Source organism: Oreochromis aureus, linkage group 18 (assembly GCF_013358895.1).
Source record: "Oreochromis aureus strain Israel breed Guangdong linkage group 18, ZZ_aureus, whole genome shotgun sequence".
Classification (NCBI taxonomy): Eukaryota; Metazoa; Chordata; class Actinopteri; order Cichliformes; family Cichlidae; genus Oreochromis; species Oreochromis aureus.
The window spans coordinates 29,807,704-29,834,591 of NC_052959.1; the positions used below are offsets into that span (position 1 = coordinate 29,807,704).

General features: G+C 40.3%; 2 protein-coding genes and 1 long non-coding RNA gene across 5 annotated transcripts; all 3 read left to right on the forward strand.

Moving 5' to 3' along the window:
* Positions 1–8,182: 8,182 nt before the first annotated feature.
* On the forward strand, positions 8,183–12,238 carry LOC116327407 (tripartite motif-containing protein 16-like). 3 transcript variants are annotated; one of them, XM_039601894.1, is made up of 4 exons: positions 8,199–8,282; positions 8,673–8,748; positions 9,274–9,383; positions 10,127–12,238. In XM_039601894.1, the coding sequence occupies exon 4, from the start codon at positions 10,310–10,312 to the stop codon at positions 11,957–11,959; it is 1,650 nt and encodes a 549-aa protein (XP_039457828.1). In that variant the 5' UTR covers positions 8,199–8,282; positions 8,673–8,748; positions 9,274–9,383; positions 10,127–10,309; the 3' UTR covers positions 11,960–12,238. The 3 variants fall into 3 exon arrangements, with proteins under 3 accessions (XP_039457827.1, XP_039457828.1, XP_039457826.1); XM_039601893.1 differs by lacking the exon at positions 9,274–9,383 and having other exon boundaries at positions 8,183–8,310; XM_039601892.1 differs by lacking the exon at positions 9,274–9,383.
* Positions 12,239–20,778: 8,540 nt separating this feature from the next.
* On the forward strand, positions 20,779–23,350 carry LOC120434225 (tripartite motif-containing protein 16-like). Its single transcript, XM_039601891.1, has one exon. It carries the CDS (start codon positions 20,958–20,960, stop codon positions 22,635–22,637), a length of 1,680 nt encoding a protein of 559 aa, XP_039457825.1. The 5' UTR covers positions 20,779–20,957; the 3' UTR covers positions 22,638–23,350.
* A 1,591-nt stretch (positions 23,351–24,941) lies between these two features.
* LOC120434226 lies at positions 24,942–26,775 on the forward strand. The gene is made up of 6 exons (XR_005609002.1): positions 24,942–24,979; positions 25,210–25,294; positions 25,491–25,640; positions 25,788–26,129; positions 26,238–26,340; positions 26,451–26,775. It is a non-coding gene; the product is annotated as an uncharacterized LOC120434226 (long non-coding RNA).
* Positions 26,776–26,888: the final 113 nt, after the last annotated feature.

Genomic DNA, 26,888 nt, shown 5'->3' on the forward strand with positions numbered 1-26,888 from the left:
GCAGCATGAATGATGATTGGCCTGGAGAAGGCCGGGAGAATGTGATTGGACCAGACCAGTGATGACACAAACAGCTTGACAGTGATAAAGCTTAGATTCAGCCGCAACACCTGGGAGAGGACAGATGTGAGACCATAGATCTTTCTTATTGAACTCACACAGAAGCTTTATTTCAGAGCCTGAACTTTTTTACTCTTAGTTGAGTAACACAAGTATCTGTACTTCTACTTAAATACAGAATGTCTGCACTTTTGCCACCTCTGCTTTTTGGTAGCTCCAGGAATGAGAACAGAAAAACATACATTGACACAAAGTGTAGCTGATTTATGAACTTTACATTTAACAGATCTCACAAAGAAGCTCAACACAACAGTCAGCTGTTACTGTCGGGTATGGAGGATTGAAGACAGCAGGTGAGGTTGTAGCAGAAGAGAAGATTCACACTGATGGGCTTCATCCATCAGTGTGAATCTTCTGTTGCCTCTACTGTTGTTAACAGAAAGTGCAAATCAAAATTACTATTCTGTTAAATATGGGAAATGTTACCAACTCTGTAGAGACTAATGGTGAGATGCAGTTGCACATCTTCATCATGAGAACTGATTCCTGAACCGCTCGTCCTGCATCATCTTCAATTATCAAGCTCTGTCAGCACAATCTCCATGATTCCTGGGATGTATTCCTCATAGACCACCCTCAGGTGTTTCTGCAGTGTGTTTAGCTTCTGACTCAATATACACCACAGACCTGAATCAGACCCTTTAGGTTACACACAACAGAGCAGGTCAGTCAGGAATCTTTCTAATTACTTTTTAAATGGCAGCACTGCCACAGAGAAGCTTTTAAAACCTGAAGAATGCTGCTGAAACTAGAGGGTTTATATATCAATAAGATTAAGATTAATAAAGATTATGGCTTCATACAGCCATCACATCAAAAAACTTATTTTTGGAGACAATGCCAACCATACCTTAAATTATCTTTAATGATTCTTAATGATAACACACTTACCTAAAACAAAGGTAATGTAAAGCATATCATCAAAGAGTAACTGCCACAGGAAAACATGACTGTCAGTGAAGACATGCATCTGTCTGCTGCTTCTACCATGGCACCATATTCAGCAGAGAAGACCACTTTGGTTTAGTCTCTCTAATTATGCGAGCTGGGACCACATCCTCACTTTAGGTTTGACAGCATTTCTAGTAGATAATGGCAGATGGCTTCAGCATGAACTGAGGCAGCGGTTTGAGGAAGGCCTCACATTATTAAACAACCCACAAACATAAAGGGCTTTATGTGCTGCTGTCAAACTTTGTCATATAAACAAGTACAGAGAACTGTGCTGAAATCTGGAGTGACAAAGCAAAGCAGGTACAATTACAAATACAGATATCAGTGTCACAGTAAAAAGCTTCATTTGAACATGAATTTAGTTGTGATGACGAGCTGAGACAAAAAGGTAATCACTTATTCCACTTCCTCACCCAAAGTGGAACCTGCTCCCATCTGGTTCCCCCTCTCCACCTGCTCTAAAACAGAATAAATGTAAAGCACCCGAATCAGCACATGAAACCTAGAGTTGACATAATGATGCTCACAGAAAAATATGTTTACCTCACAGATGTCTGTGCAGGTTCTCAGTCATCCAGCTCATGGTAGTCTAAGGAGCTGCTTAGGTTTACCTCACATGTGAGATCGTGTGCCTTGGAGTGCATTATGGACAGGAAAGTTTCAGGTCCATGAGGTGAGCATATTCTGGATGTGCAGAGATCACCTTATGCAAGTAGAGCACAAACCTGCATGTGACTGCTGCCTGATGTTACCTCTTCCATAAGTATTAAAGGATGGACATAAACTTCCTGTCAGAAATGACTGAAGGTCCTGTGGGAAGTTTTCATCAATAAGTACAGTTTATGTACAGCAGTGGAACAGAAGCTGTTGTGGTCTCCTTGTCCTGAGACATGAATGTTTGTAAACAACTTTATTTTTTGAACATGTTCATATTTCGACAGTGCACAGCCACAGAAACCTTATCCTCAATCATTTGATTTTTGTCTTCGTTCTCCACCCAGAGTAAAAGCTTTTGTACAAACTTTTCTACTGTGTCTTCTACGAGCACAGAGGACGTCAGCAGAAAAGGGCTGCTTTGAGCCATGTGCTGGTTGTGGAGTCCTGGAGATGACGGTGTCTGAGACTGATCTACCCGTTAGAGGCTCGGGGATTTCATACAGTCGATCCATCATAAGCAGTGTTGGTCAAGTTACTTGAAAAAAGTAATCAGTAACTAATTACTGATTACTTCACCAAAAAAGTAATCCCTTTACTTTACTGATTACTTATTTTAAAAAGTAATTAATTACTTAGTTACTTTTTAAAAACACGATTTACAACCTGAATAGGTGATAAAGCGATAGATCTTTCAGCCCAGTTCTACTTTTTCTGCATAATCCATCATACAAAATGTAATCAAATGGAAACGTCTCTTTTTAAAACTTGTTTTATTAGTTTTAACCTTTTAACTTTATGCATCAAGCAAAAATTAAATTATATGCAACGTTCTCTGACTGGAAGAAATTTGTTTAACATTTAAACTTATTTTCTGCACATTCCAGCATATAAAATAAAATATTGTTTTGTGTTTACACTCACTCTTTCAAATAGATGCGAGTAAAACACAGCAGAAAATAAATAAAGTCGAAGACTAGTTGCTCTATTTTCACCTGTAAAGCAGGAGTGGGGTAGGCGGAGGTTTACCCTGGTACAGGTGAGCCGCAGCGGTCAGTGGAAGAATCCGCGAGTTTCTCTGTGAGTTTCCCATCACGTCGTAGCGCACTCGGTGCTTGCTTGGACGTTTAGGGGGCTTTTTGGCTGTAAAAAGAAGTTTTCTTCCCACACACAACGGACACTAATGTTTTTGTCACTTTTTATGGAATCAAACTTAAAATAAGGTCAGTACTTCCACGCTTTAAACGCTGCACGCTCATACTCTCTCCCGCACTCAATATAATATCCATTGCTGATCTGCACACAGCTGTTGTCACGAACGTTGCACTCGCTTACGTCACTGTCATGAGACATTCTCGCAAAAAACTTACGGTTTTGGTAACGCAGTAATGCAGCGTTCCTACGGGAAAGTAACGGTAATCTAATTACCGTTTTTGCAATGGTAATCCCTTACTTTACTCGTTACTTGAAAAAAGTAATCGGATTACAGTAACACGTTACAAGTAACGCGTTACTGCCCATCTCTGGTCATAAGTAGATCAAACACTTTACCTATTAGCTCCACAGTAAAATCTCTGGTTCCCCCACTATTTCTAAAGTTTTCCTCTGTTTTGTGGATGATGAAGAGTTCTTCTTTCTTTCATCTGAGGCCACGGTGTCACTCTTGTGGTACTTGAAAATGTTTTTTAGACAAACAAAATATTTCCTGTTTGCCTTTATTACTTTTCTCAGCTCTTTTTTCATTTTTTCAAACTCTTTTTTCGCAAACATGGAAAAGCGGTGTTTGCGTGCTTTGAGCCCGGAGTGAGAGATGGATGGCAAACATCTGGAGAAGTCGTCTCTCAGCATGTCTGTGAAGGTTCTCAGTCATCCAGGTAGTCTAAGGAGCTTGGAAAGAAAAGCGTCTGGACTTCTTTGAGTTGCTTGAAGACGTTTCACCTCACATCCAAGAAGCTTCTTCAGTTCTAAGGGTCAATTGGTGGGGAGTCCCAGATTTAAACCTAGTGGGAGTTTCCCCCCAAAAGGGGACACAGGACCCCCTGGTGATCCTCTACCTAATCACATGAGCCAAGGTGTGAAAGTGGGTGTGGGACCCACAATTATCAACATGCTGAGAGACTTGGCTGATAAACGAGATGTGAGACACGTTTATCAGCCAAGTCTCTCAGCATGTTGATAATTGATCCTGCATTAAAGGCAGGTTTGGATAAGCTACACCTCTCACATGCTTGAATCCATGTTCCCAGATATCTCATTTACGATGTCAGCTGCCACCACTTCTACTGGGGTTGGAGTTCGGAGACTTTGGTTTCCTGCTGCTGGTTTTATTTCGTCCTTTTCTTTTAGAGCTGATTGGCTGGAAGCTCAGTTTCTTCCTTGTCCTCATCTGAGCTCTCCATCTGAGCTCCTTGATGACAGAATCACAGAAATCTCTGTGATTGCTGATTGCAATGACATCTTTGAATCCGTACTTTCTGTACCGGAATCAGACCCGCTTGTCCCGCACCGACAGCGCAGCTTATGTGCTACATCCCTTTTAAGGCACGAGGCAGCGTGACAAACCATGCGGTGCAGCTTTTTAATATTACTACATTTGCCGCTAACATAAACGGCGGGGTCTTGCGAGAGATCGGGACTTTCTGTAATGAGTTTGACTGTTGAGCTGACCTTTTCGGAGACCTCTTCTTCAACCATCCGTGTCAGCTCGTCGGCGCTCTCATGTCGCTGTTTCGGGACGTTAAAAGCGCTGGCGATGGCTGCTGAGATCGAATCTCCGAGGGACAAGCTTATTTTCCCCGCATCTAAAGGCTCCGGATGTGCCTTCGTCATGCGATCCTGAATAACAGGAAGAGCATTTTTGAGGATTCTGCTAGAGGCGATCTGAATGATTTCACAAGTCATGTCAGCGAGCACCGCTCAGACGCCCATGTCGCATGCGCCACTTTCATGCTCCACTGAACTCCAGAGAGCATTTCGAAGCACCTGTTGATAGGTGGCATAATCTGGTCTGGTGTGACCACGACTGAATTTTCATTTTCGCTATTTGAGTTGGCCCACCATATCCCAGGATTCACTGCGAGTCAGCGGTTGAAGGAAAAGTGGTGCACGGTTGAAGTGAAGCGGTCCAGAAATAAACTCCTCAAAGTAAGAACTGGGCTTTTATCTTACTTCAAATATACCGCGGAACAAACGTTCGCATAATAAAAAGTCTTAAAAAGTCACATTTAGTGAACCTTCGGCTAAGTTATGTGACGTTAGTGAGATCGCCGTTACAGTGGCCCCTAGAGACAAATCACATACAAAGCCCAACATTGCCCCTAGCATCCTGGAGCACTTCCGTTGTGTTTTGTACATGTTTTGGAGTTTGTAAGTGCTTTTTCTCTAGGGGCCACAAGGTGTAGGTCTATTAGGTGTTGATACTGGAGTGCAAAATTGCTGATGGACAAGAAAAGGTCATCAAGTCCTCGGTTTAGAAAAAACAGAAAAGCAGAAACAAGCAAAAGATACAGGTAAGCAGATGTGTCTTTAGATAACGGCAGGTATTATGTATCCTGAAACAAGATAACGTTCATTAGTAGGAATTGGGAACATTTCCAAAAGATTATTGAATCTTTTGGACTGTTCAGCATAATATTTATTCGATTTTACAGTCCTGTGGTCTCAGCCTCAGATACTTATCAAATCAAACAAAGCTCATAAAAAAACAAACAGATGGACGCTGAATGAATTATTAGATTAACTGGAAGAGGTGTTTTATTGATTTGTCTGCTACTCTCAGTGTATGATGAATTATAATGGCTGTCTGTCATTTACTCTCTTTCTCACTATATCAAATATTTATCTGGTTAAATTCAGTATGGTCCCGATAGCAGTTTCCACAATAACATATGTTAATGTACAATGCTTAATTTGGTGTGTGTGTGTGTGTGTGTGTGTGTGTGTGTGTGTGTGTGTGTGTGAGAGAGAGAGAGAGAGAGAGAGTCAGTGTGTGAGAGTATTAACATCTTCGTTGGGACCAAAACTTGGTAGTTTACTATACTCGTGGGGACAAACAGGCCTCACGGGGACCAAAGTCCCAGTCCCCACGTGTTTGAAGGCATTTTGGAGACTCAAAATTTGGTTTTAGTGTCAGGGTTACAATTAGGTTATGGTTAGGTTTAGGGTAAGGGTCAGGGTTAGGCATTCATTTTTGATGGTTAGGGTAAGCAGCTAGCTTGTGTGTGTGCCTTTCCTGCCTTTACTCCATGTGCACCTAGAAGCAGTTGAGTCTTCCAGCCAAGTGGTTCACAAAACGTTCATTTCTCAAGGCTTCACACAGTGTGTGTGTGTGTGTGTGTGTGTGTGATTTACATTGCTGTGCTTGAGAGTCACCATCTACAGCACATATACATGACCAATAAACACGATTCTGATTCTTATATTTCTGTTTTGCCTACGTCGTTGGGTTCGAGGGATCTCTCTCCCGTGAGTCTTGCTGGTGTCTGCTTACATCTGCTATTTGTCTGTTTGACTTGCTCCAGTCGCCACAGATGGCCTCATGCTGCATTCCTTTAGTGTGTTTGTGCTAAGATCAGTTATAACAACCATCATTGGTGTATGCGACAATTCACCTGTGGAGTGTAAATTACTATTTGACTTGTGTATTTTTTATTTTCTTTGTTTTAAAAGCATGTGTGATGTTTTAATATGCTTGGAGTAGATTGTAGTAGTTCTTCTTGTGAGCCTGGTGCTAAGTGTCCTATTAGAGGTTTAAAAGTAGGATAAGCCAGTAGCCGTGGTGCCTTCATACCAGTGGGTTGTTTTCCACATTTCGTTTGTTTTACACCACCTTGTGTATATAGGTGGTTGGTTTGTACGTGTGCCTTTTCTCCCCATGGTCCTCAGCTACTGGTAAGTCCAGCTCAATATTTGGTTGTTTTACTTCACAGTCAACCTTTATACTGATTCATGCTGCACTTGTTTTAACTTCTGTTTTATTTGTTTGTTTGTTTTTAACAAATATATTTAATAAAAGTATTTTGATATTGAAACCAGTCTGCATCAGTAGTGTATTCGAGCCTGCGTTATCATTTGTTTGGCTTGTTTGAAACTACAATCTTTATATTTCGTAGCGGTGAAATTCCCCTAGGTTGTGGTGTTGCATTTTAGTCATAACCCCCCCTGAAAAACCTCACCAGACATTATGTTTTTGAGACCTGGGAGGAGATTCAGTTCAATTCAGTTTTCACTTCCATCATACGATGTGAAATCCTTTGGTTCCTAACATATTACTCAGTTCATATCAGCTCACATATCCAGCATGAGTTTTTTCCCTTTTCAGATCTGAAGTGTGTTCAAAGCATTGTTTTATTTTTTTTCAGATCCAGATATAATGCCTATTTATGTCCTGTTTCATATGTAACATGAGTTTGCCTTCTGAGGCTGCACATTAAAATGTACTCTCAGCTATTTGTTCAAAGGTCACTGAAAACAAGTGAAATAGTGCAACAAGGAAACCAGATGGACGAAATAGGATTCTCTATTTTGATCTGTTTGGATCTACTGAAGGATCCAGTGACTATTCCCTGTGGACACAGCTACCGCATGAACTGTATTAAACCCTTCTGGGATGAAGAGAAGAAAATCTACAGCTGCCCTCAGTGCAGACAGACTTTCACATCCAGCTGTGTCCTGATGGAAAACACCATGTAAGCAGATTTAGTGGAGGAGCTAAAGAAGACTGGACTCCAAGCTGAACCTGAAGATGTGGCCTGTGATGTCTGCACTGGAAGAAAAATGAAAGCCTTCAAGTCCGGTTATGATGAGGTGATGAAGATGTTCTGCTATAGGAAAATATCTGCAGCTGTGTTTACATTTTTATGTTGATTTTTTTTTTTAAGATTTGCTACAAAAACTGAGGCCAGATTTAAATGGCTAGTTTTGATCTTTTTATCTATAATTTGTTAAATTTTAAATTCTTTCAAGTTTTTTGTAAACTGGAGCGCCCATTATGAATAATTGAATTATTTCCACTGGTAATAAATACAGTAAAATACATTCACGAATAACAAAAGGTTTTTTTGTTTTCAATTTTTTTTTTAAATATAACCAACCAATACAACAATGCACCAAAATTATACAAGACTGTGGATGATACAAAGTGCTGGTGTAACTGTGACAGGGTGGAAAACTACCCCTATAGCCCCTTAGCAGTACCAAAAGACTCCATACAGGTGTTATTGATAAGTTGATTTCGTACTAAAAGAGTTGACAGTAAAAAAAAAAAGTTACACAGTTAATACAAATTCATAAGCATGAAAACAATGTAAATATATCACGAAATTGTTTTACATTGGTTATTTTTCATGTTGCATTAATGGTTGTCATTTGATTCAAGAGAACTGCGATCTGTACATCAGTAATCGGCTAGTAAGTCTTTTCTGGGATCGATTGGTAGTGGCTTCATTCTCCACTAGGGGGCTTTCGCGGTCTCTCTCCTCATTACAACACTACTGCAGAGGAGGCGCATCTCAAAATCACTCTCGTCATTCTTCCTCCCGTGTTTTAAGATAATGGTGATCAAAACATGATATTTTCTACTCTGTACGTTGTTAAGATGTTTTATAGGTAGTCTTTCGTTATTTTGTGAGCTCCAGAAACATTTTATTATAGATTTTTAGTGGGTAGACCGCGGTTTTGAGCCTCAGTTGGACAATTGCCATTAAGCTAACGGCAGGAGCTACAAACCTGTCTATTGTTTTTTATTTTGTAAGGAAACAGGTTCAGATACAAATAGTAAGCACTCAATTGTTATTTTGGGGTTATTAATTAGCTCTTTCTTCCACTGTGTGACTTTGAGCAGTGCGCAATGTGAATTACTTATGTTCATTTTTCATTTCATTAAACCACTGCATGAGAGAATCAATTGAAAATCACTCTTATAATTCTTTCCCCTCTGTTTTCAGCGGTGTAACATAACTGCGCAATACAGCTGCAGTGAGAAAAGCTTTGGATGTACAGTTAGGAAACTAAAATACTAAGGTAAGTAGATGACGCAAGCATACAGTTAATGACTTTTTTACACAACAGTACATTAGGGCTGCCAAGATTAGTCGACTAGTCATTATTACGTCGATTATCAAAATCGGAGACCACTAATTTAATTGTCGACGTCGTTTGAAGCTTTGTAAGATCCTGAAAGACACAGTAATAAGCAGTAGGGTTTGAGAGTGTAATAACGCACTGAAACTGAAGATGGCAGCACTGCATGTACAAGGATGCCAGCTGCCGTTAAAGGCAAAAGAAGAAGAAGCAGTGCCAAATTCAGGGGCCGCATCCTCGAAGACTCCTCCTCCAAATGGGGCCCACAAATGCGTCCTCCTTTTGGAGGATGGGTCATGCAAGTGCAGTCCAATGGATGCATGATCTGATTAGTCAACTAATCGCAAAAATAATCAGTGACTAGTCGACGATCAAAATCATCATTTGTGGCAGCCCTACTTGGCACTGGTCCTTTGTATAACAATTCTTACATAATGAGTAAAACATGTGTTTGATGTATTGTAGACAGTTGTTCCCATGCCTATTTTGAGAAAAAGTCAACACGTGAGATTAGTTGTTTCAAGAAAAACTGCCATGGCTGCTGTACCCGCTACAAAATGCCTTGTTTAGATGAGGTAAGAGTGTAACAAATTCATCAGCTGTTTTGTCCCATCTTATGATACAAAATCCATCCGGTTTAATCCACAAGGGCAGGGGTGTCAAAGTCCTGAAACTTTTACATGTGTCCCTGCTGCAACATACCTGAATAAAATGAGTAGGTCATTAGTAAGAGTCTTGACTACATGCTGAGGTGGGAACCCCTAAACCTCAACATTTTTAACTTAACATTCAGCAACTATTTAAACTCAAAACGTTCAGTTATCACCATTCACACTGCAGTTTCTTCAGAAAATACATTTTCTAGTTTTAAGTAAATGAAAGTGTTTGGAAAAATGTACTTCAACAATAAAAATGCTTTGATTGTGTCACGTTCCTTCATGAGCTGCTATAACATGAATCTAATGGCTGAATTACCACCTCAGCATGCAGCGAAGTTCTATAGACTCTTACTAATTGATCTAATTTTATTCAGGTGTGTTGGAGCAGCGACACATGTAAAAGTTTCAGGACCTTAAGAACTGGAGTTTTGAAACCTTTGCACAAGGGTTTAACCATCGTTATCATGAAGGGCTTTGTTATTATCATAAAAGGTACTATACCAAGTTTTACCTTAAATCATTGCCACAAGGCATTTCGTAGAGGCTAAGTTACTATTAAACAAGGTCACAGTTTTAACTACATATTGTAAATCAAACATAACAAACCCCGGCACTGATGAACTAAGTATTGTATGACTTGTTGTTGCTTCCCTTCACAGATGTGTCTGTATCAGGATGGGTCTAAACAACATGGTGTAAATGCAGTTGCTGGTGAGCCTCATTTCCTGTAGGAGGTGAACAAGAGCAGAGATCTGTTTCCCTTCAGAGCACAGAGGTTGTTTGTGATCAGAGGAAGTCAAACTGTCTGACAGTCACTGAGAGACGTTGAAACGACACAGCAAATGGATCAAACAAAATTCTGCTGTTCAGTCTGTTTGGATCTACTGAAGGATCCGGTGACTATTCCCTGTGGACACAGCTACTGCATGAACTGTATTAAAACCCACTGGGATGGAGAGGAAAAGAAGAAAATCTACAGCTGCCCTCAGTGCAGACAGACTTTCACACCGAGACCTGTCCTGGTGAAAAACACCATGTTAGCAGATTTCCTGGACGAGCTGAAGAAGACTGGACTCCAAGCTCCTCCTGCTGATCACTGCTATGCTGGACCTGAAGATGTGGCCTGTGATGTCTGCACTGGAAGAAAAATAAAAGCCTTCAAGTCCTGTTTATTCTGTCTGGCATCTTACTGTAAGGAACACCTTCAGCCTCATTATGAAGTAGCTCCATTAAAGAAACACAAGCTGGTGGAGCCCTCCAAGAAGCTCCAGGAGAACATCTGTTCTCGTCATGATGAGGTGATGAAGATGTTCTGCCGTACTGATCAGCAGAGTATCTGTTATCTCTGCCCTGTGGATGAACATAAAGGCCACAACACAGTCTCAGCTGCAGCAGAAAGGACTGAGAGGCAGAGAGAGCTGGAGGTGAGTCGACAAAACATCCAGCAGAGAATCCAGGACAGAGAGAAAGATGTGAAGCTGCTTCAACAGGAGGTGGAGGCCATCAATCAGTCTGCTGATCAAACAGTGGAGCACAGTGAGAAGATCTTCACTGAGCTGATCCATCTCATCCAGAAAAGAAGCTCTGATGTGAAGCAGCAGATCAGATCCCAGCAGGAAACTGAAGTGAGTCGAGTCAAAGAGCTTGAGGAGAAGCTGGAGCAGGAGATCACTGAGCTGAAGAGGAAAGATGCTGAGCTGAAGCAGCTCTCACACACAGAGGATCACATCCAGTTTCTACACAACTACCCCTCACTGTCAGCACTCAGTGAGTCTACAGACTCATCCAGCATCAATATCCGTCCTCTGAGCTACTTTGAGGATGTGACAGCAGCTGTGTCAGAGGTCAGAGATAAACTACAGGACATTCTGAGAGAGGAATGGACAAACATCTCACTGACAGTCACTGAAGTGGATGTTTTACTGTCAGATCCACCAGAGCCAAAGACCAGAGCTGGATTCTTAAAATATTCAAAGGCAATCACACTGGATCCAAACACAGCACACGAAGAGCTGTTATTGTCAGAGGGGAACAGAAAAGCAACATTAATGAAACAAAAACATTATTCTGATCATCCAGACAGATTCACTTCGTATAAACAGCTCCTGAGTAGAGAGAGTCTGACTGGACGTTGTTACTGGGAGGTGGAGTGGAGAGGGAGAGTTGATGTAGCGGTCGCATACAAAAATATCAGCAGAGCAGGGAGTGTGATTCAATGTGTTTTTGGATGTAATGACAAATCTTGGTCATTAGATTGTAACAACAACAGTTATACATTTTGGTACAACAACTTCCAAACTCGTGTCTCAGGTCCTCGTTCCTCCAGAGTAGGAGTGTACCTGGATCACAGAGCAGGTATTTTGTCCTTCTACAGCGTCTCTGAAACCATGACTCTCCTCCACAGAGTCCAGACCACATTCACTCAGCCACTCTATGCTGGACTAGGGGTTTACAATTATGGAGACACTGCTGAGTTGATTAAAGTGAAATAGACTGAAGTCTTTCATATTGTGGGTTTAAATCTGTATTTTAGTTTCATTTTATTTTCTCTCCATCATTTCTGCACAGAGATCAGCTGTCGGTCAAACATTATGGGTGGTACCTCCACATCTTCTAGTTGTTCTCTTGATGTTTCTGAGTTTTTAAAGGAGATCTTTCCTGTGACTGTTTATGGAGGCTATCACTGCTCATCATCATTTTGATTTACTAAAATATTTCTCCACATGAAAATGTAAACTTCTCTATCCTCTAAATGTTTGTGTTTAAAAATGTTGTTGATGTTCTTAAGTCCTTTCAGATGTTTGTAATGGTCCTTGAATGCAGCATCAGTGTTACAGGTTGTGACTCCTGTCAACAAACTGACACAGTGTGATATTACACATATTTAAATCTGTCTTTACTGATGATGTTGAAGCTGCTGAAGGCTCAGTGAAGTTTGGTCTTCCTGCAGGTTAACAAGCGATCTGAAAGTGATGCACAACACAAGAGGGCGCCTTCATCCTGCTAACAGGGATGTAGAGGAGGTTAAAGCACCTCAGCTCAGTTTGTCCACATGTTTTACATTGTGCCATGTTTTTAGGCTGAATGAAGCCTTTATCATAAAGTGCATTGTGTCATAGATCCTGGTAAACTGGATCAAAGCATCATTAGTTAGATGATACAGCTCCAAACTAAATAAGTGACTAACACTGTAGAAGCTTTCCCTTCAGCTTCAGCCCATTTCATTAAAAACAGCAGGACTGTTGATGAGAACAAACAGCAGGGGGCACTGTATCAGCAAGATCAAAGCCTTTTATTCCTCTTGAATGAAAAAAAAATCAGCAGCTTTGTAAATGCACCATATGGGCCACATTTAAAACCACAGTATTACTCTTCATAACAAGAGAAAAGTAGGTCAGTTACAGTAGAACAACTACATCATGAAACAGTAATGGTGACGACAGAGCAGCTGGAGGCTGCTGTCATTTATTTGTATTCGTGATCATTTTGTCTGAAGATCTCAACATGAAATGATTTGATCAGCTGCTGTGTCTCATTTCTTACCAGATGTTGACTCTGATGCACTTTTGTTTAATGCCGACTAAAAACAGTGAAGAAGAGCTTCAGCCTTCAGACATTTGACTTTGGACAGAAGCCTCCATAAAAAGTGACTCAGACACAAAATAATAATAATGAAACTCCCAATTTAAAACCAGGACTTGTTAAAATTTATCACCCATGAGACTTAAGGACTCTTTGCCCTTTGACCTCCAGCAGCATATTTTGAACTCATGTGTTTTATGTCATTCTCTGGTCTTTTCCAACCAAGACAATATGATAAACATTTAAAAAGCTTTCATCTACAACAGTGGTGAAAAATAACCACACCTCTGTGTTTTCATGAACAGATTAAAATTTGTGTGTGAGGTCAGAAGGCCACATCCATCAGCATCATTGGAGTTTCAGGGTCTCATCTGGTGGGTCTATAGTTTGTTAATGTGTGTTCAGACAAAAAGATCACTTTCATGTCCCAAAAGTACACTTTATGTGCTTATTTTGTACTCTTTATTTTCTCTATGCTTTTAAAAGTGTCACATAAACAGAATTTCCAGTTTTTCTATTTTTCATATATTTAATCTTTTCCTTTAACTCAACAATCCTTCTGATAATGATATTACTGTGGAGCTGGTACATACTAATGAACACATCACTGCTTACACATGAATTATGTGTTACTATCAGTTTACATAGTTAAAGCATTATTATTATTATTTATATGGTCATATTTATCCTGATGTTTAGCAATGCTACACAGTAAATAGGCAAAAAGACGCAAAACTGGAACTGCAGGCCTGCTTTGACAGCACTGACTGGAGTGTTTTTGAGGCCACAGCTACAGACCTGATGATCTCACCGGTGCTGTAACATCCTCCATCAGTTTCTGTGCCAAGTTTTCAGGTAATGACCCTGCATCAATGTGAAGAGGACTGCAGGATATCACCAACCACAGGAGACCATCCCCCCACACCAGGGAGAACAATCAACTGGTCAAAGACCTGAATGTTTTCCTGCAGGTTTAACAATCACATTTTCACACCCCTCACCCTCTCAAACCACATCACATACCACTTCCCACCACCACCCACCCCTCCTTACTGACTCACCATCTACAGCAGACAAAACACAGGTAACGGAGAGTGTGTCATCCTCCTGCCCCAAAGTCTGAGCTGACCAGCTGGCTCCCATCATCACACAGATCTTCAGCAGATCCCTGGACCTGTGTGAAGTCCCCTCCTGCTTCAAGCACTCCACAATCATCGCAGTCTAAAAAAACCAAACCCTCTGTCACTGAGTTAAATGACTACAGACCTGTTGCCCTGTAGGACATCACAGCCCCCACTACCAGACCCCCTGCAGGATGCTTACTGGTCAAACACTTAAGCAGATATATGGATATATATGTATGTCATCAAGTTCCAATCAAGTTATATTCTTAAGTTCTGTATTCATAATAACCAGTTATCCATCCCTTATTTACTCCATTATTTATTCCAGTATCTTTGTAGACATAAATATGTTATACATGTTGTTGTTGTCTTTTTTCTGATACGTTCACTGAAAAGCAAAGAAACAGAACCCATTTCTTTGGATGTGTGCGCAGAATCAGAAAGACTTTATTTATGCCCAAGGGCCCAATTAAGATACAACAGAGCAGCATGGCATTGAAGATAAGGACAGGGCATAAACAGGCAATAAGAGTGGGATAATAAATACACAGATTATACAGTATATACACAGTTTTAAAAGTAAAGTGACTGAATAGCTGAATAAATAACTAAGTGACTAAAGTGTCAGCAGTATAAAAAGAGTTTATACTGTAAAAAGAGTTTAGTGTAGTTTATGTTTCTGGTGTGGGAAATCGTCTTATCAGCTGCAGTTAAAAAGCAGGATGGCTTTGGGGACAAAGGTGGCGCTCCTCTCAGTCCTGCAGGAAATGCAGCGGAGGCGTCGCTCAGAGAGGAGCCACTGAAATGCGAGGGGAAGAATGTGAGAGGGGTCGTTGATGATTTGGGCCTGTTGGCTGGAAGACTGCCAGAGTTCTGACAGACAGGCCAACTTTGTTAAAGGTTTTTGGCACATACATGGTAATAAAGGTGATTCTGATTTCATAACTTTAAAATCATTTGTGTTCACACTTTTTGTCTTTCCGCTTCCTCCATCAGCCTTTTTTAATATTTCAGTTTTACAGTAAAAAAATAAATAAATTAAACATCTCTTCTCACGATGTGAATTCTATTTTCATTTTATCTTAAAATGAAACTGCTACTTTAAGACAAACCGTTCCCGCGCTAACTGCGCATGCTCTGCGCATGCTCGTCTTCACGCTCTCCCCGTCGCTGATCTACAAGTGTGAAGATGGGTGTAACCAGCGCGTGACTGCGTGAGCTGAAAGGTTCCATTCAAACGCAGATCAGCGGCTAAACAGAAACCAGAGGAGGAGGGTTTGGTTTGAATCGGGGCGCAGACACGTGTTTCTGCTCACCGCTGTCCACACTTACGGGGAGAAATGGCAGAGAAAGGCGTTCTTCTGGATAAAAAGACCTGTTGTTTGATCTGTTTGGATTTGTTAAAGGATCCGGTGACTGTTTCCTGTGGTCACAGCTACTGCAACAACTGCATTAATTCCCACTGGGATAAGGAGGACAGGAATGCCACCTACAGCTGCCCAAAGTGCAGGAAGTCCTTCACAGCACGGCCTGACCAGGCAGTAAACACCACGTTAGCAGAGTTGGTGGTGGAGCTGAAGAACAGTGGAATTAATGTGGGAATGAACGGTGACGGTCAGACCGAGCTGGGGTCGAGCAGACAAAAAATCAAGCAGAAAATCGAGACCAGACAAAAGGACGTGAAGCTGCTTAAACTGGAGGTGGAGAAAATCAATCTCTCTGCTGATAAAGCGCTGAAGGAGAGCAGGAGCGTTTTTGATCAACTCAGCCAGCAGATCAAAAAAAGAAGCTTTGATGTGATGTATCGGATCAGATCCCTGCAGAAAGCCGAACAGAATCGAATCAAAGCGCTTCAGGAGAAGCTGGAGCAGGAGATCACTGAGCTGAAAAGGAAAGACGCTGAACTGGAGGAGCTCTCACACACAGAGGATCACAACCAGTTTCTGCATCACCTTCCTTCATTCACTCATCCACCTACAGAGTTACCCAGAGCCAAAATCCTTCCTCTGAGGTTCTTTGAGGAGGTGACAGCAGCTGTGTCAGAGCTCAGAGCTAAAGTACAGGACATCCTGAGGGACACCTGGGTGGATGTTTCACCCGTGGTTGATGTAAACCCACAAGCAGAGGCAAAGACCAGAGCTGACTTCTTAAAATATTCATTCCAAATCACGCTGGATCCCAACACAATAAACACACAGCTGTCATTATCAGAGGGGAACAGGAGAGCGACATTAATGAGAGAGGAGCAGCCTTATCCTACTCACCCGGACAGATTCGTTAGGTGGAGGCAGGTCCTGAGTAACCAGAGCCTGACTGGGCGTCGTTACTGGGAGGTGGAGTGGTGCAGGAAGAGAGTCACAGTGGCGCTGGCATACAAAGATATCAGCAGAGAGGGGTCCATGAACGACTGCGCATTCGGATTCAACGACAAGTCCTGGGTGCTGGAGTGTAACTGCAGCAGCAGCTACAAATTCATACACAACAGCGTGAAAACAGCCGTCTCGGGTCCGTGGACCTCCCGGCTCGGAGTGTACCTGGATCACAGTGCAGGTGTCCTGGCTTTCTACAGCGTCTCTGAAAGCATGACTCTCCTCCACAGAGTCCAGACCACATTCAATCAGCCGCTCTATGCTGGACTTTGGTTCAGTGGATATCATAGAGCCACTGCAGAGTTCATTGAGCTCGGAGCATAAATGAGACCACCTTTTTTTCATCATTGTTACATTTCAAGAATAAGAATTGGTATTCAAGACTTGCAAATATCGAGAGACACAGTATTCTATGACAACAGTGACTTTTTATTTCACCTATCCTCCTCCACACCATCATCATCATCACCTATGACCTCCTTTTAGTCTTTGTTTTGTTTTGGGGTTTTTGGTAGCTGAAGAGTTTAGGAAACGCTGTTTAAGACTTATTATGTAAAACAGAGTAAAGTACAAAGTAGATTTACTCACAGCAGTAAAATAATGCCTGAATCTGCTATATTTTCATATGTGATGTTATTAGAGTCCTGAAACTGATGCATCAAAGTGTAAGCAGCAATTTAATTTGTGGTCTCAGTGGAGCTGATTTGATCTGCTTTATGTAGAGTTAGATATCCAGTGGGTTTGCAAAGGGAAACAAATGGATGAGAGGAAATCTAAAACAGTTCTGATGCCAAATTTTCTTTTCGTGTTTTGTACAGTTCTATAATCTCTGTGGATCATTTGTTAACTTTAAATGTCTTTTTTCCAACTTGGAGTTGTTGGAGTTTTTCATGTTTTTAATATGACTTCATATGTAAATTGTTCCAGACCTGCAGCTAAGATACTCGAGTATCTTCAAATATGAAGCTGAGTATTACTTCCATACTTTACTCCACTGCTGATGACCTTGTTACCTGCTGCTCCCTGTTAATGATCAGCCTCAGTTCTGATAGTAAACTGTTGGCTCTCGTTCTGTCAGGTTGTTGCTCAGTGACGTCTTGTTTTCATTTTCCTTCTTCTTCAAATGTGTCTTCCTTTAACTCTTTGCTTTTGTTTCTGCTTCAAACACCAAATGATACACGTGCTGCACCTCTGATGGTTTGTCAGAGAGCAGAACAATTTACATTACAGAGAATATTTTACAATTAAACAAACTTTAAATGCATCATCTGTGTTTCATCATTGGATGTTTATAGTTGTGACTCTTTGATTTGCTGTGTTGCTCTTAAGCAATATATATTTACAAAAGGTAGTATCAGAGTATACCACACACTATGAGTACATTTGTTTACATGAAGTTATCACTATTATCACTGTCACTATTCAGATCATGTTTTTCATGTAAAGATGGAAATAAACACAGATAGAAACACTGAGTCAGAGTCTTGCTGCTGGTTAGTCAGTATATTAACAGAACATGAAACATAAAACTGCTCCTTCAACTGTTTTTGAATCATCTTTAAAGACACTTTTCTTTATTGTTCTGGTTTTTGTGTTTTGATACTTTATAGTGAGCCAGTTTCTTAACTTAAAGATACTTTGTGAATTTAATCTTCAGTCATTCGGCTACTGAAAAACCAAAGTCTCCTCTTTAAAGCCCTCCATTTTTCAGACTGTCTGGACTCTCAATCCAGAATAAGTAAGTTGTTATACGGTGTCGAGGACAATGTACAGATTCTGAAAAAAAAGAGGCTGTTTGACAAAAGACTGAAGGAGGCCATTTGTGTTCAAGTAGAGAAACTATCACTCTGTAGAGGAGGGCGATAACTCCACTGATCCTTCAAATAAAGTGCTGTTGTTTCATCACTTCCCAGCAGTTTAAACCACCCACAGGTCTCATCATGTGATGTCTTCTAGACGAGATTGATTTAGTCATTATTGATTAAATGGACCATATATTGTAAACAGAAGTTTTCTTATTATGCTTTTCTCCTCACACCATCTCAGCATCACTGGCTCAGTTGCTGTGTGTCTCTCCTCACTGAGACACTCTTCTACACTTATTTGTGCTTTGTTTTTTTTCCTGCATGATGCCACATCAAGGACATCTCCCTTGTTGTCATGGATGTGGGACCGGATTTATGACAACTGGGGGCTCATCTTACAGTGTCTCACAGATTCAGTCCAAGAGGATCACACAATGTATTTTTATTCATTAGAACTACATTAACTTTGCTGAACATTTTAAATAATTTAAACATAAACTGCCTGGGTGTTTTGTGTAAAATTATCAAAGTTTAAGTGGATCAAACGTATTGCTGCATGCTCCTGCAAATCAGACAAACACATCAGACAAACACAAACATTCCCTTCCTTAAATGGCATTTGTATCTCTGTCAGAATCATTCTTTAGAGCCTCCCTTCACAGATCTGTTTGTATCAGGATGGGTCTAAACAGCGTTTCCTGTAGGAGGTGAACAAGAGCAGAGATCTGTTTCCCTTCAGAGCACAGAGGTTGTTTCTGTTCAGAAAAAGTCTCACAGTCACTGAGAGATGGTGAAACGGCACAGCACATGAATCAAATGGACCAAACAAAATTCTGCTGTTCAGTCTGTTTGGATCTACTGAAGGATCCGGTGACTATTCCCTGTGGACACAGCTACTGCATGAACTGTATTAAAACCCACTGGGATGGAGCGTAAGAGAAGAAAATCTACAGCTGCCCTCAGTGCAGACAGACTTTCACACCGAGGCCTGTCCTGGTGAAAAACACCATGTTAGCAGATTTAGTGGAGGAGCTGAAGAAGACTGGACTCCAAGCTGCTCCTGCTGATCACTGCTATGCTGGACCTGAAGATGTGGCCTGTGATGTCTGCACTGGAAGAAAAATGAAAGCCTTCAAGTCCTGTTTGGTGTGTTTGGTCTCTTACTGTAAGAAACAGGAGGTGGAGGCCATCAATCAGTCTGCTGATCAAACAGTGGAGCACAGTGAGAAGATCTTCACTGAGCTGATCCATCTCATCCAGAAAAGAAGCTCTGATGTGAAGCAGCAGATGATACCAATATTAAACTCAAAACACTTGGTCTAATGACCCAGGACCATGACGACATCAAAGTTTAGACTTGTGTTAAATAGACAAAATACATATAAAATATCTGGTGTAATGCTTGTCATACAGAGTCTTCTCATCTAAAAATGAGTTTGATTTGTTACAGTGTTACTGTACAGTTGTACCCATGCCTCATTCTCAAGGTGTGGGAAAGAACTAAGATTAAGATGTTTCTAAATGTAAAGTTTGGTCTTTATTCATTGAAACTCAATTTTTTTGCTTAGGTTTTGAAAAATATTAAAAACACACAATCCCCTGGTGTTACATGCTGAATGTTACAGCTCCAAGTCCAACAACCAAAGTGTAACTAGGTCACTGTTGTTACTGCATGCTAAATAGAAAACACAGCACTCCCTGCCTGTCACACATTAAGCCCTTTATGACTCTTTGTTAAATTGCCTTTACAGATCAGTTTGTTTAAGCCTGTATTGAAAATGCATTGTGTTTACATAGTTGCTAAATAGCCTCATTTTGTGTAAGAGGTCAACAGGAGCCTTGTCTCATTCACAAAGTGCGGGAAGGAACTAACACTGAAATGATTCAAAATATAAAGTGTGATCTTAATTAATTATAGCTTCATTAATTTTGATCAAGGTTTTTGAAAAACATAAAAAATACAAACTCCCAGGGTCTTGCATTCCAAATGTCAAATCTCCAGGTCCATCTATCAAAGATTAACTAGGTCACAGTTGTTACAGCATACTGTCAAGCAAAGATAACACACCCTGAAAACAGTGCTTTATGATTTTATGACTTTTGGTACCTACCCTTCACAGATCAATCTGTATTAGGGTGTATCTAAAAATCATTGTGTATATGCAGTAAGTCTCATTTCCTTTAAGATGTGAATACGAATAGCGTTCTTTTTTTTTCTTTCGGAACTCAGAAAGTGTCAGTCAGTGAGAGAGAGTAAAACTGCACAGCAAGGAGATCGGATAAATCAAATAACATTTTGAATTCTACAAAACTTTGGATAATACAGAGTGTGTCTGTGACTGCACAGTAGAACTGCAGCCATGTCCTGGCTCTTATAAACAACTCATTGTCACTCTGCCAAGATATTTTTAGTGCCTCCCTTCACAGATGTGTCTGTATCAGGATGGGTCTAAACAACATGGTGTAAATGCAGTTGCTGGTGAGCCTCATTTCCTGTAGGAGGTGAACAAGAGCAGAGATCTGTTTCCCTTCAGAGCACAGAGGTTGTTTCTGTTCAGAGAAAGTCAGACTGTCTGACAGTCACTGAGAGACGGTGAAACGGCACAGCACATGAATCAAATGGACCAAATAAAATTCTGCTGTTCAGTCTGTTTGGATCTACTGAAGGATCCGGTGACTATTCCCTGTGGACACAGCTACTGCATGAACTGTATTAAAAGCTTCTGGGATGAAGAGGAAAAGAAGAAAATCTACAGCTGCCCTCAGTGCAGACAGACTTTCACACCGAGGCCTGTCCTGATGAAAAACACCATGTTAGCAGATTTCGTGGAGGAGCTGAAGAAGACTGGACTCCAAGCTGCTCCTGCTGATCACTGCTATGCTGGACCTGAAGATGTGGCCTGTGATGTCTGCACTGGGAGAAAAATGAAAGCCTTCAAGTCCTGTTTATTCTGTCTGGCATCTTACTGTAAGGAACACCTTCAGCCTCATTATGATGTGGTTCCATTAAAGAAACACAAGCTAATGGAACCATCAAACAAGCTCCAGGAGAACATCTGCTCTCGTCATGATGAGGTTAAGAAGATGTTCTGCCGTACTGATCAGCAGAGTATCTGTTATCTCTGCTCTGTGGATGAACATAAAGGCCACGACACAGTCTCAGCTGCAGCAGAAAGGACTGAGAGGCAGAGAGAGCTGGAGGTGAGTCGACAAAACATCCAGCAGAGAATCCAGGACAGAGAGAAAGATGTGAAGCTGCTTCAACAGGAGGTGGAGGCCATCAATCAGTCTGCTGATCAAACAGTGGAGCACAGTGAGAAGATCTTCACTGAGCTGATCCATCTCATCCAGAAAAGAAGTTCTGATGTGAAGCAGCAGATCAGATCCCAGCAGGAAACTGAAGTGAGTCGAGTCAAAGAGCTTCAGGAGAAGCTGGAGCAGGAGATCACTGAGCTGAAGAGGAAAGATGCTGAGCTGAAGCAGCTATTGAAGCAGCTCTCACACACACAGGACCACAACCACTTTCTACACAACTGCCCTTCACTGTCAGCACTCAGTGAGTCTACAGACTCATCCAGCATCAATATCCGTCCTCTGAGCTACTTTGAGGATGTGACAGCAGCTGTGTCAGAGGTCAGAGATAAACTACAGGACATCCTGAGAGAGGAATGGACAAACATCTCACTGACAGTCACTGAAGTGGATGTTTTACTGTCAGATCCACCAGAGCCAAAGACCAGAGCTGGATTCTTAAAATATTCATATGAAATCACACTGGATCCAAACACAGCACACAAACAGCTGTTATTATCAGAGGGGAACAGGAAAGTGACATTAATGAATCAACAACAGCCTTATTCTGATCATCCAGACAGATTCACTGTACGATATCAGGTCCTGAGTAGAGAGAGTCTGACTGGACGTTGTTACTGGGAGGTCCAATGGAGAGGGAGAGGAGGTTATGTAGTAGTTTCGTATAAGAATATTACCAGAGAAGATTGTGGGAATGAATCTAAATTTGGACGTAATGAAAAATCCTGGGCATTAAATTGTTATCAAAATAGTTATAAATTGTGGCACAACAACATCCAAACTCCTGTCTCAGGTCCTCAGTCCTCCAGAGTAGGAGTGTACCTGGATCACAGAGCAGGTATTTTGTCCTTCTACAGCGTCTCTGAAACCATGACTCTCCTCCACAGAGTCCAGACCACATTCACTCAGCCGCTCTATGCTGGACTTTGGCTTTACTGCAATTTTGGAGACATTGCTGAGTTCATTAAACTGAAGTAGAATGAAGTATATTTGTATTGTCTAATTGTCTATTTCACTTTTATACAACTGTGACATGCTTGAATCCCTGTTGGATTCTGTATGTACACATCCAGATTCAGTTTAATGGGTTTGCACTCATGGAGATTCTGCTAATTTTATTAAACAGAAATAGACCAAAATCTTTCATATTGTTATGCTTTTTAATCTGTAATATATAACATCATTTTATTTTCGCTCCATGATGGTTGTGGCATTTCTCAACAGCACAGAGATCAGCTGTCAGTCAAACATTATGGGTGGTACCTCCACATCTTCTAGTTGTTCTCTTGATGTTTCTGAGTTTTTAAAGGAGATCTTTCCTGTGACTGTTTATGGAGGCTATCACTGCTCAGCATCATTTTGATTTACTAAAATATTTTTCCACATGAAAATGTAAACTTCTCTGTGCTCTAAAAGTTTGTTGAAAATTTACATGTTTTTTTATGTTGTCGTTTTTGTTCCACTTCATTGGCCTTAACAATGAAATCAGCAGACCTTCTTTTATCAGATTTTGTTCTCATAAGTTTGCAAAGTCACATTTCCTTATGTCTGTTTGGCAGACTTTTATTGTTAAAATCAACAAAGAATTGAGGTAAAACTATGATCTCAATGAATATATGAAATATATAAGTTCCTTTTTTAATGTGTGATCAAACTACAAGTTTTCAGGATTAATAAAACTTTGAACAAAGTCTTTTCTTCTGTCTTCATTCCAGGATCTCACTCAAATCTGATGCAGAAAATATGAAATTAATCTGAGAGAATAACTGAAGCAGATTTCCTCCTGAAACACCCACAAGTACAGAGTTCATTTTTAGAGCAGAAGAAGACCCATCAGTCAGCCTGTGACCTGTCAGATTTCTTTACCATAGAAGTGTCCATACGGGGAAATAAGCAAAGTTTTGTTCCCTTTTCTTAAAAATCCTGTTGGGTAAGATATTTACACAAACTGGGGAAATGACAGTACCACTAATAGTTTAATTGCTCGGTTTTTGTTTGTTTAGGACTTTTACGGTCCTGGGTCTGCGACCCAGTGTTTTGAGTTTTGTACCATTATTGATCTTTGATTCCATCATACGTTTTCACTGCTAATCTCTTGGCTTCGGTATTCAGTATTTCCAGCTCCCTAGTTCTTTAGTAACATGATTTCTAGTCTTTAGGTTTTGATTATGTGCCTCCTCCTGTGTTCCGTGTTATGTCTACTCTGTGCCTTCCCGCCCCACATTTCAGGTCTCCGTGTTCTCTGTGTTCTTTGTCATCCTTGCCTCAGTGTTCGCGTGTTTCCTGTTTTACTTTGAAAGTACTTGTCCTATGTCAATGAGTTTTGCCTCCCCTATCTCGTTATGTCAGATTACTCCCGGTTGTACTCTCCTTCTGTGTCTCATTCCCTCGTTATCCCACCGTGTATTTAACCCCCGTGTCTCCTTCTGTTTGTTGTGGGGTCGTCTGCGTGTAATTCGTTGTTTCTCATCCTGTGTCGCCTCCCCAGTGTTTATGGCTCACACAGTAAAAAAAAAATGGAGTGTCAATATTTCAGAGTAAACCTATTCTAATCTAGATAGAGTATTTACACTCTATGAGGAGTAAACCAGCTCTAACATCAGAGTTAAAAGTCAGTGTAAAATTCTTTTGACAGGCAGGCAGTGTTGCCAGTTCGCAGGCGTGCGCAGTTCTGACGAAAATGGAATTTTCTCTGGAATTTTCTCCAGAGTTGCCACAGTCCCACACTTTACTAGTGTGGGAAGTTAACGTTCCCACACTGGTAACATTGTTTAAAAATACATTTTAAAACATTGTTTAAAATGTATTTTTTTAAAACTAAATCACTCTTTATAGTTTCACTGATGTCGAGTAAGGGCATTTTAGCAGCATTTACCCATAGGTTTAATGATATTGTCGAGTAGCTACATGCTAACAGTTGCTAAAATTTCAGTTGCCATTATCTTCTCACTAAGTTAATATGAACCTAAAACATGTTAACTATGTATTTCTTCTAAATGCTGCCGAGATAATATAATTGTCACATGTTTAATGCCATAGTTTTAATAACTAAGTTAGCATTTATTAGTAAGCTAATAATCGTTAGCTTCTATAAGTAACAAACTTTCAGAAAAAGTGGGTAACATTACCATAAAGTCAACTCTACTGATTTATATTCTTCTAAGCAAATGCCAAAGGCATACACTTCTTTAGAGTTTCACTCATTATTTAGTAAATAATATGTATTTTGTTTAAATTGATAGCAGTGTTAATGATATGTTAATGTATATCCCTTGTTCACAGAAATAAAGCGAATTGCAGTAAGAGCAGACCAATACTTGGTAAGTAGACTAAAGTCATTAAACAATATTAGATTTTAGTCACACTTGGCCCATTTGCAGTAACACTGGTTGATAAAGGATCTTTGTTAGCAGTTAACCTGTTATTTATTTCTTTATACTGTAGCTGCTAAGTAATAACTTTTAAGTAATGTTTCTATTTTATATAAAAAACTAAAGTTAACTCTTGGTTAAACTGTTTCCTTTTTATTTTTTCTTTGTTTTGTGAACAGAATATGCTGCTGCATGTTTTGCTTGGTAGTGAGCAGAAGTATGTTAGGCTGTCTGACCTGACATTTGATGCTGTCATGAAAGAAGGTGAGAATATCAGGATAAAACAATAAATCAATTATTACTTGTTCAATACACTAACTTCATTATAAAACCATATTCTTATGTTGATAATGGTGTTTACTTTGACAGTGAATGAGAATTGCCTATATGCTTCAGCTTCATCTCATCAGCACCATTTGACCCTGTAATATTTCTTTTGTTTTCTCTTACCTTACTTCAGTGTGCCTAAAATTTAACATACTAGAAGGCAGACAGCTAGATATGAAGGTGTTTGACCAGTCTGACACAGAAGTAGGTGCAGAGGTATTTGAAGAAATGGTGAAGGGGTCACCTGGAACCTTCCAAGTCATGCTGAGCAATGAAGAACTTGGTAATCACTCATGATTCACCTACGTAAATATGTTTGTTAAATTTAAAGGTTGACATTGGAGCATTAACAGTTACATTTAATGCCTCTGCTTTGGTCATGTTCCTTAATGCACATGTGCATCTCTATCATCATCATCATCATCTTCAGCATCCGATGATACAATGATACAACTTCACAATGTGTGACCCTCCTGAAGAAGCAGCCGCCACTGAAGGAAGACAAACTAAACGGCCATGCCATATAAACTATGAGGCAAAAGCTGTGGGTAGTGTACATTGTTAAGTCTAATCTGGAAATGTGATGTGAGGTGTTTTTATGTAATTGTTTTCCAATCTTAAGTTTTAAAAATTTCTGACTTCATATTTTGTCTATTTAATGTGATTGAAAACATCTTAGTAACAAAGCCGGTGCCTAACCAAATCTTTTGACAGATGCAACCAGAAGACAGATGATAAACATACTTGCAGCTAAGATGACAGAAGCACAGGGGTAAGAATCATAAGTGTAGGCTATAAAGAAATTGCCATCGTTGGTTATATAGGTAATTCTGTCAACTGAATGTATATTTGGAATAATTCTTTGTTTATTCATCTGTAGGCTGGGACAGTGACATCTGCTACCACCATCAGCACAAGGGCGAAAGAGACCAGGAAAGATGTCTGCATCTCAAGCTGTTGATAACCTCATCAAATTCTTAGAAGTATGTTTAAAATATACGTTCTATCACCTCCATTTTCATGTACAGTGAGGTGATCTAATCTAATGTCAGAGCATAGTCACTAAATACTGCTGTTTAATGTGTTATTCTAGGCTGGAACCAGTGTACAGCAGCATCGAGACAACATCACCCGAAGCAGTCAGACCTACATTCTTGCTCAGGCACCCACAAGAAGCAGCATTCACCCCTTCTTTATTGTAATTGACAAGCATGCACTTCCATGTAAAGTGACAGGTTCAGTTGGAGCCCTTGATGAACTCTTTAAGGCCCATTATGTCTTTGGTACATCATACCGTTCATCCCTGACCAACTTTTTCACTTTTCTGCATACAACATTGATATTGGGGAAACGTCATAGCTTTTTCGTGTGAGCATCATAGTACTGTATGCTACTGGGAATTGTAAGGGTTTGTTACGTTAATCAAATGACACTGAAATGAGATGCATAATAAATGCTGTTACTGTAACCTGTATGTTTTTGTTTGTTTTTTATTTCCAGAATACAAGATTACTGCTAATCATCATATGAT

What these genes read in the sequence shown, in the direction of transcription:
- LOC120434225 (XM_039601891.1), top strand. Translation starts at nt 20,958, where the DNA reads ATGAATCAAATGGACCAAATAAAATTCTGCTGTTCAGTCTGTTTGGAT.
- LOC116327407 (XM_039601893.1), top strand. Translation starts at nt 10,310, where the DNA reads ATGGATCAAACAAAATTCTGCTGTTCAGTCTGTTTGGATCTACTGAAG.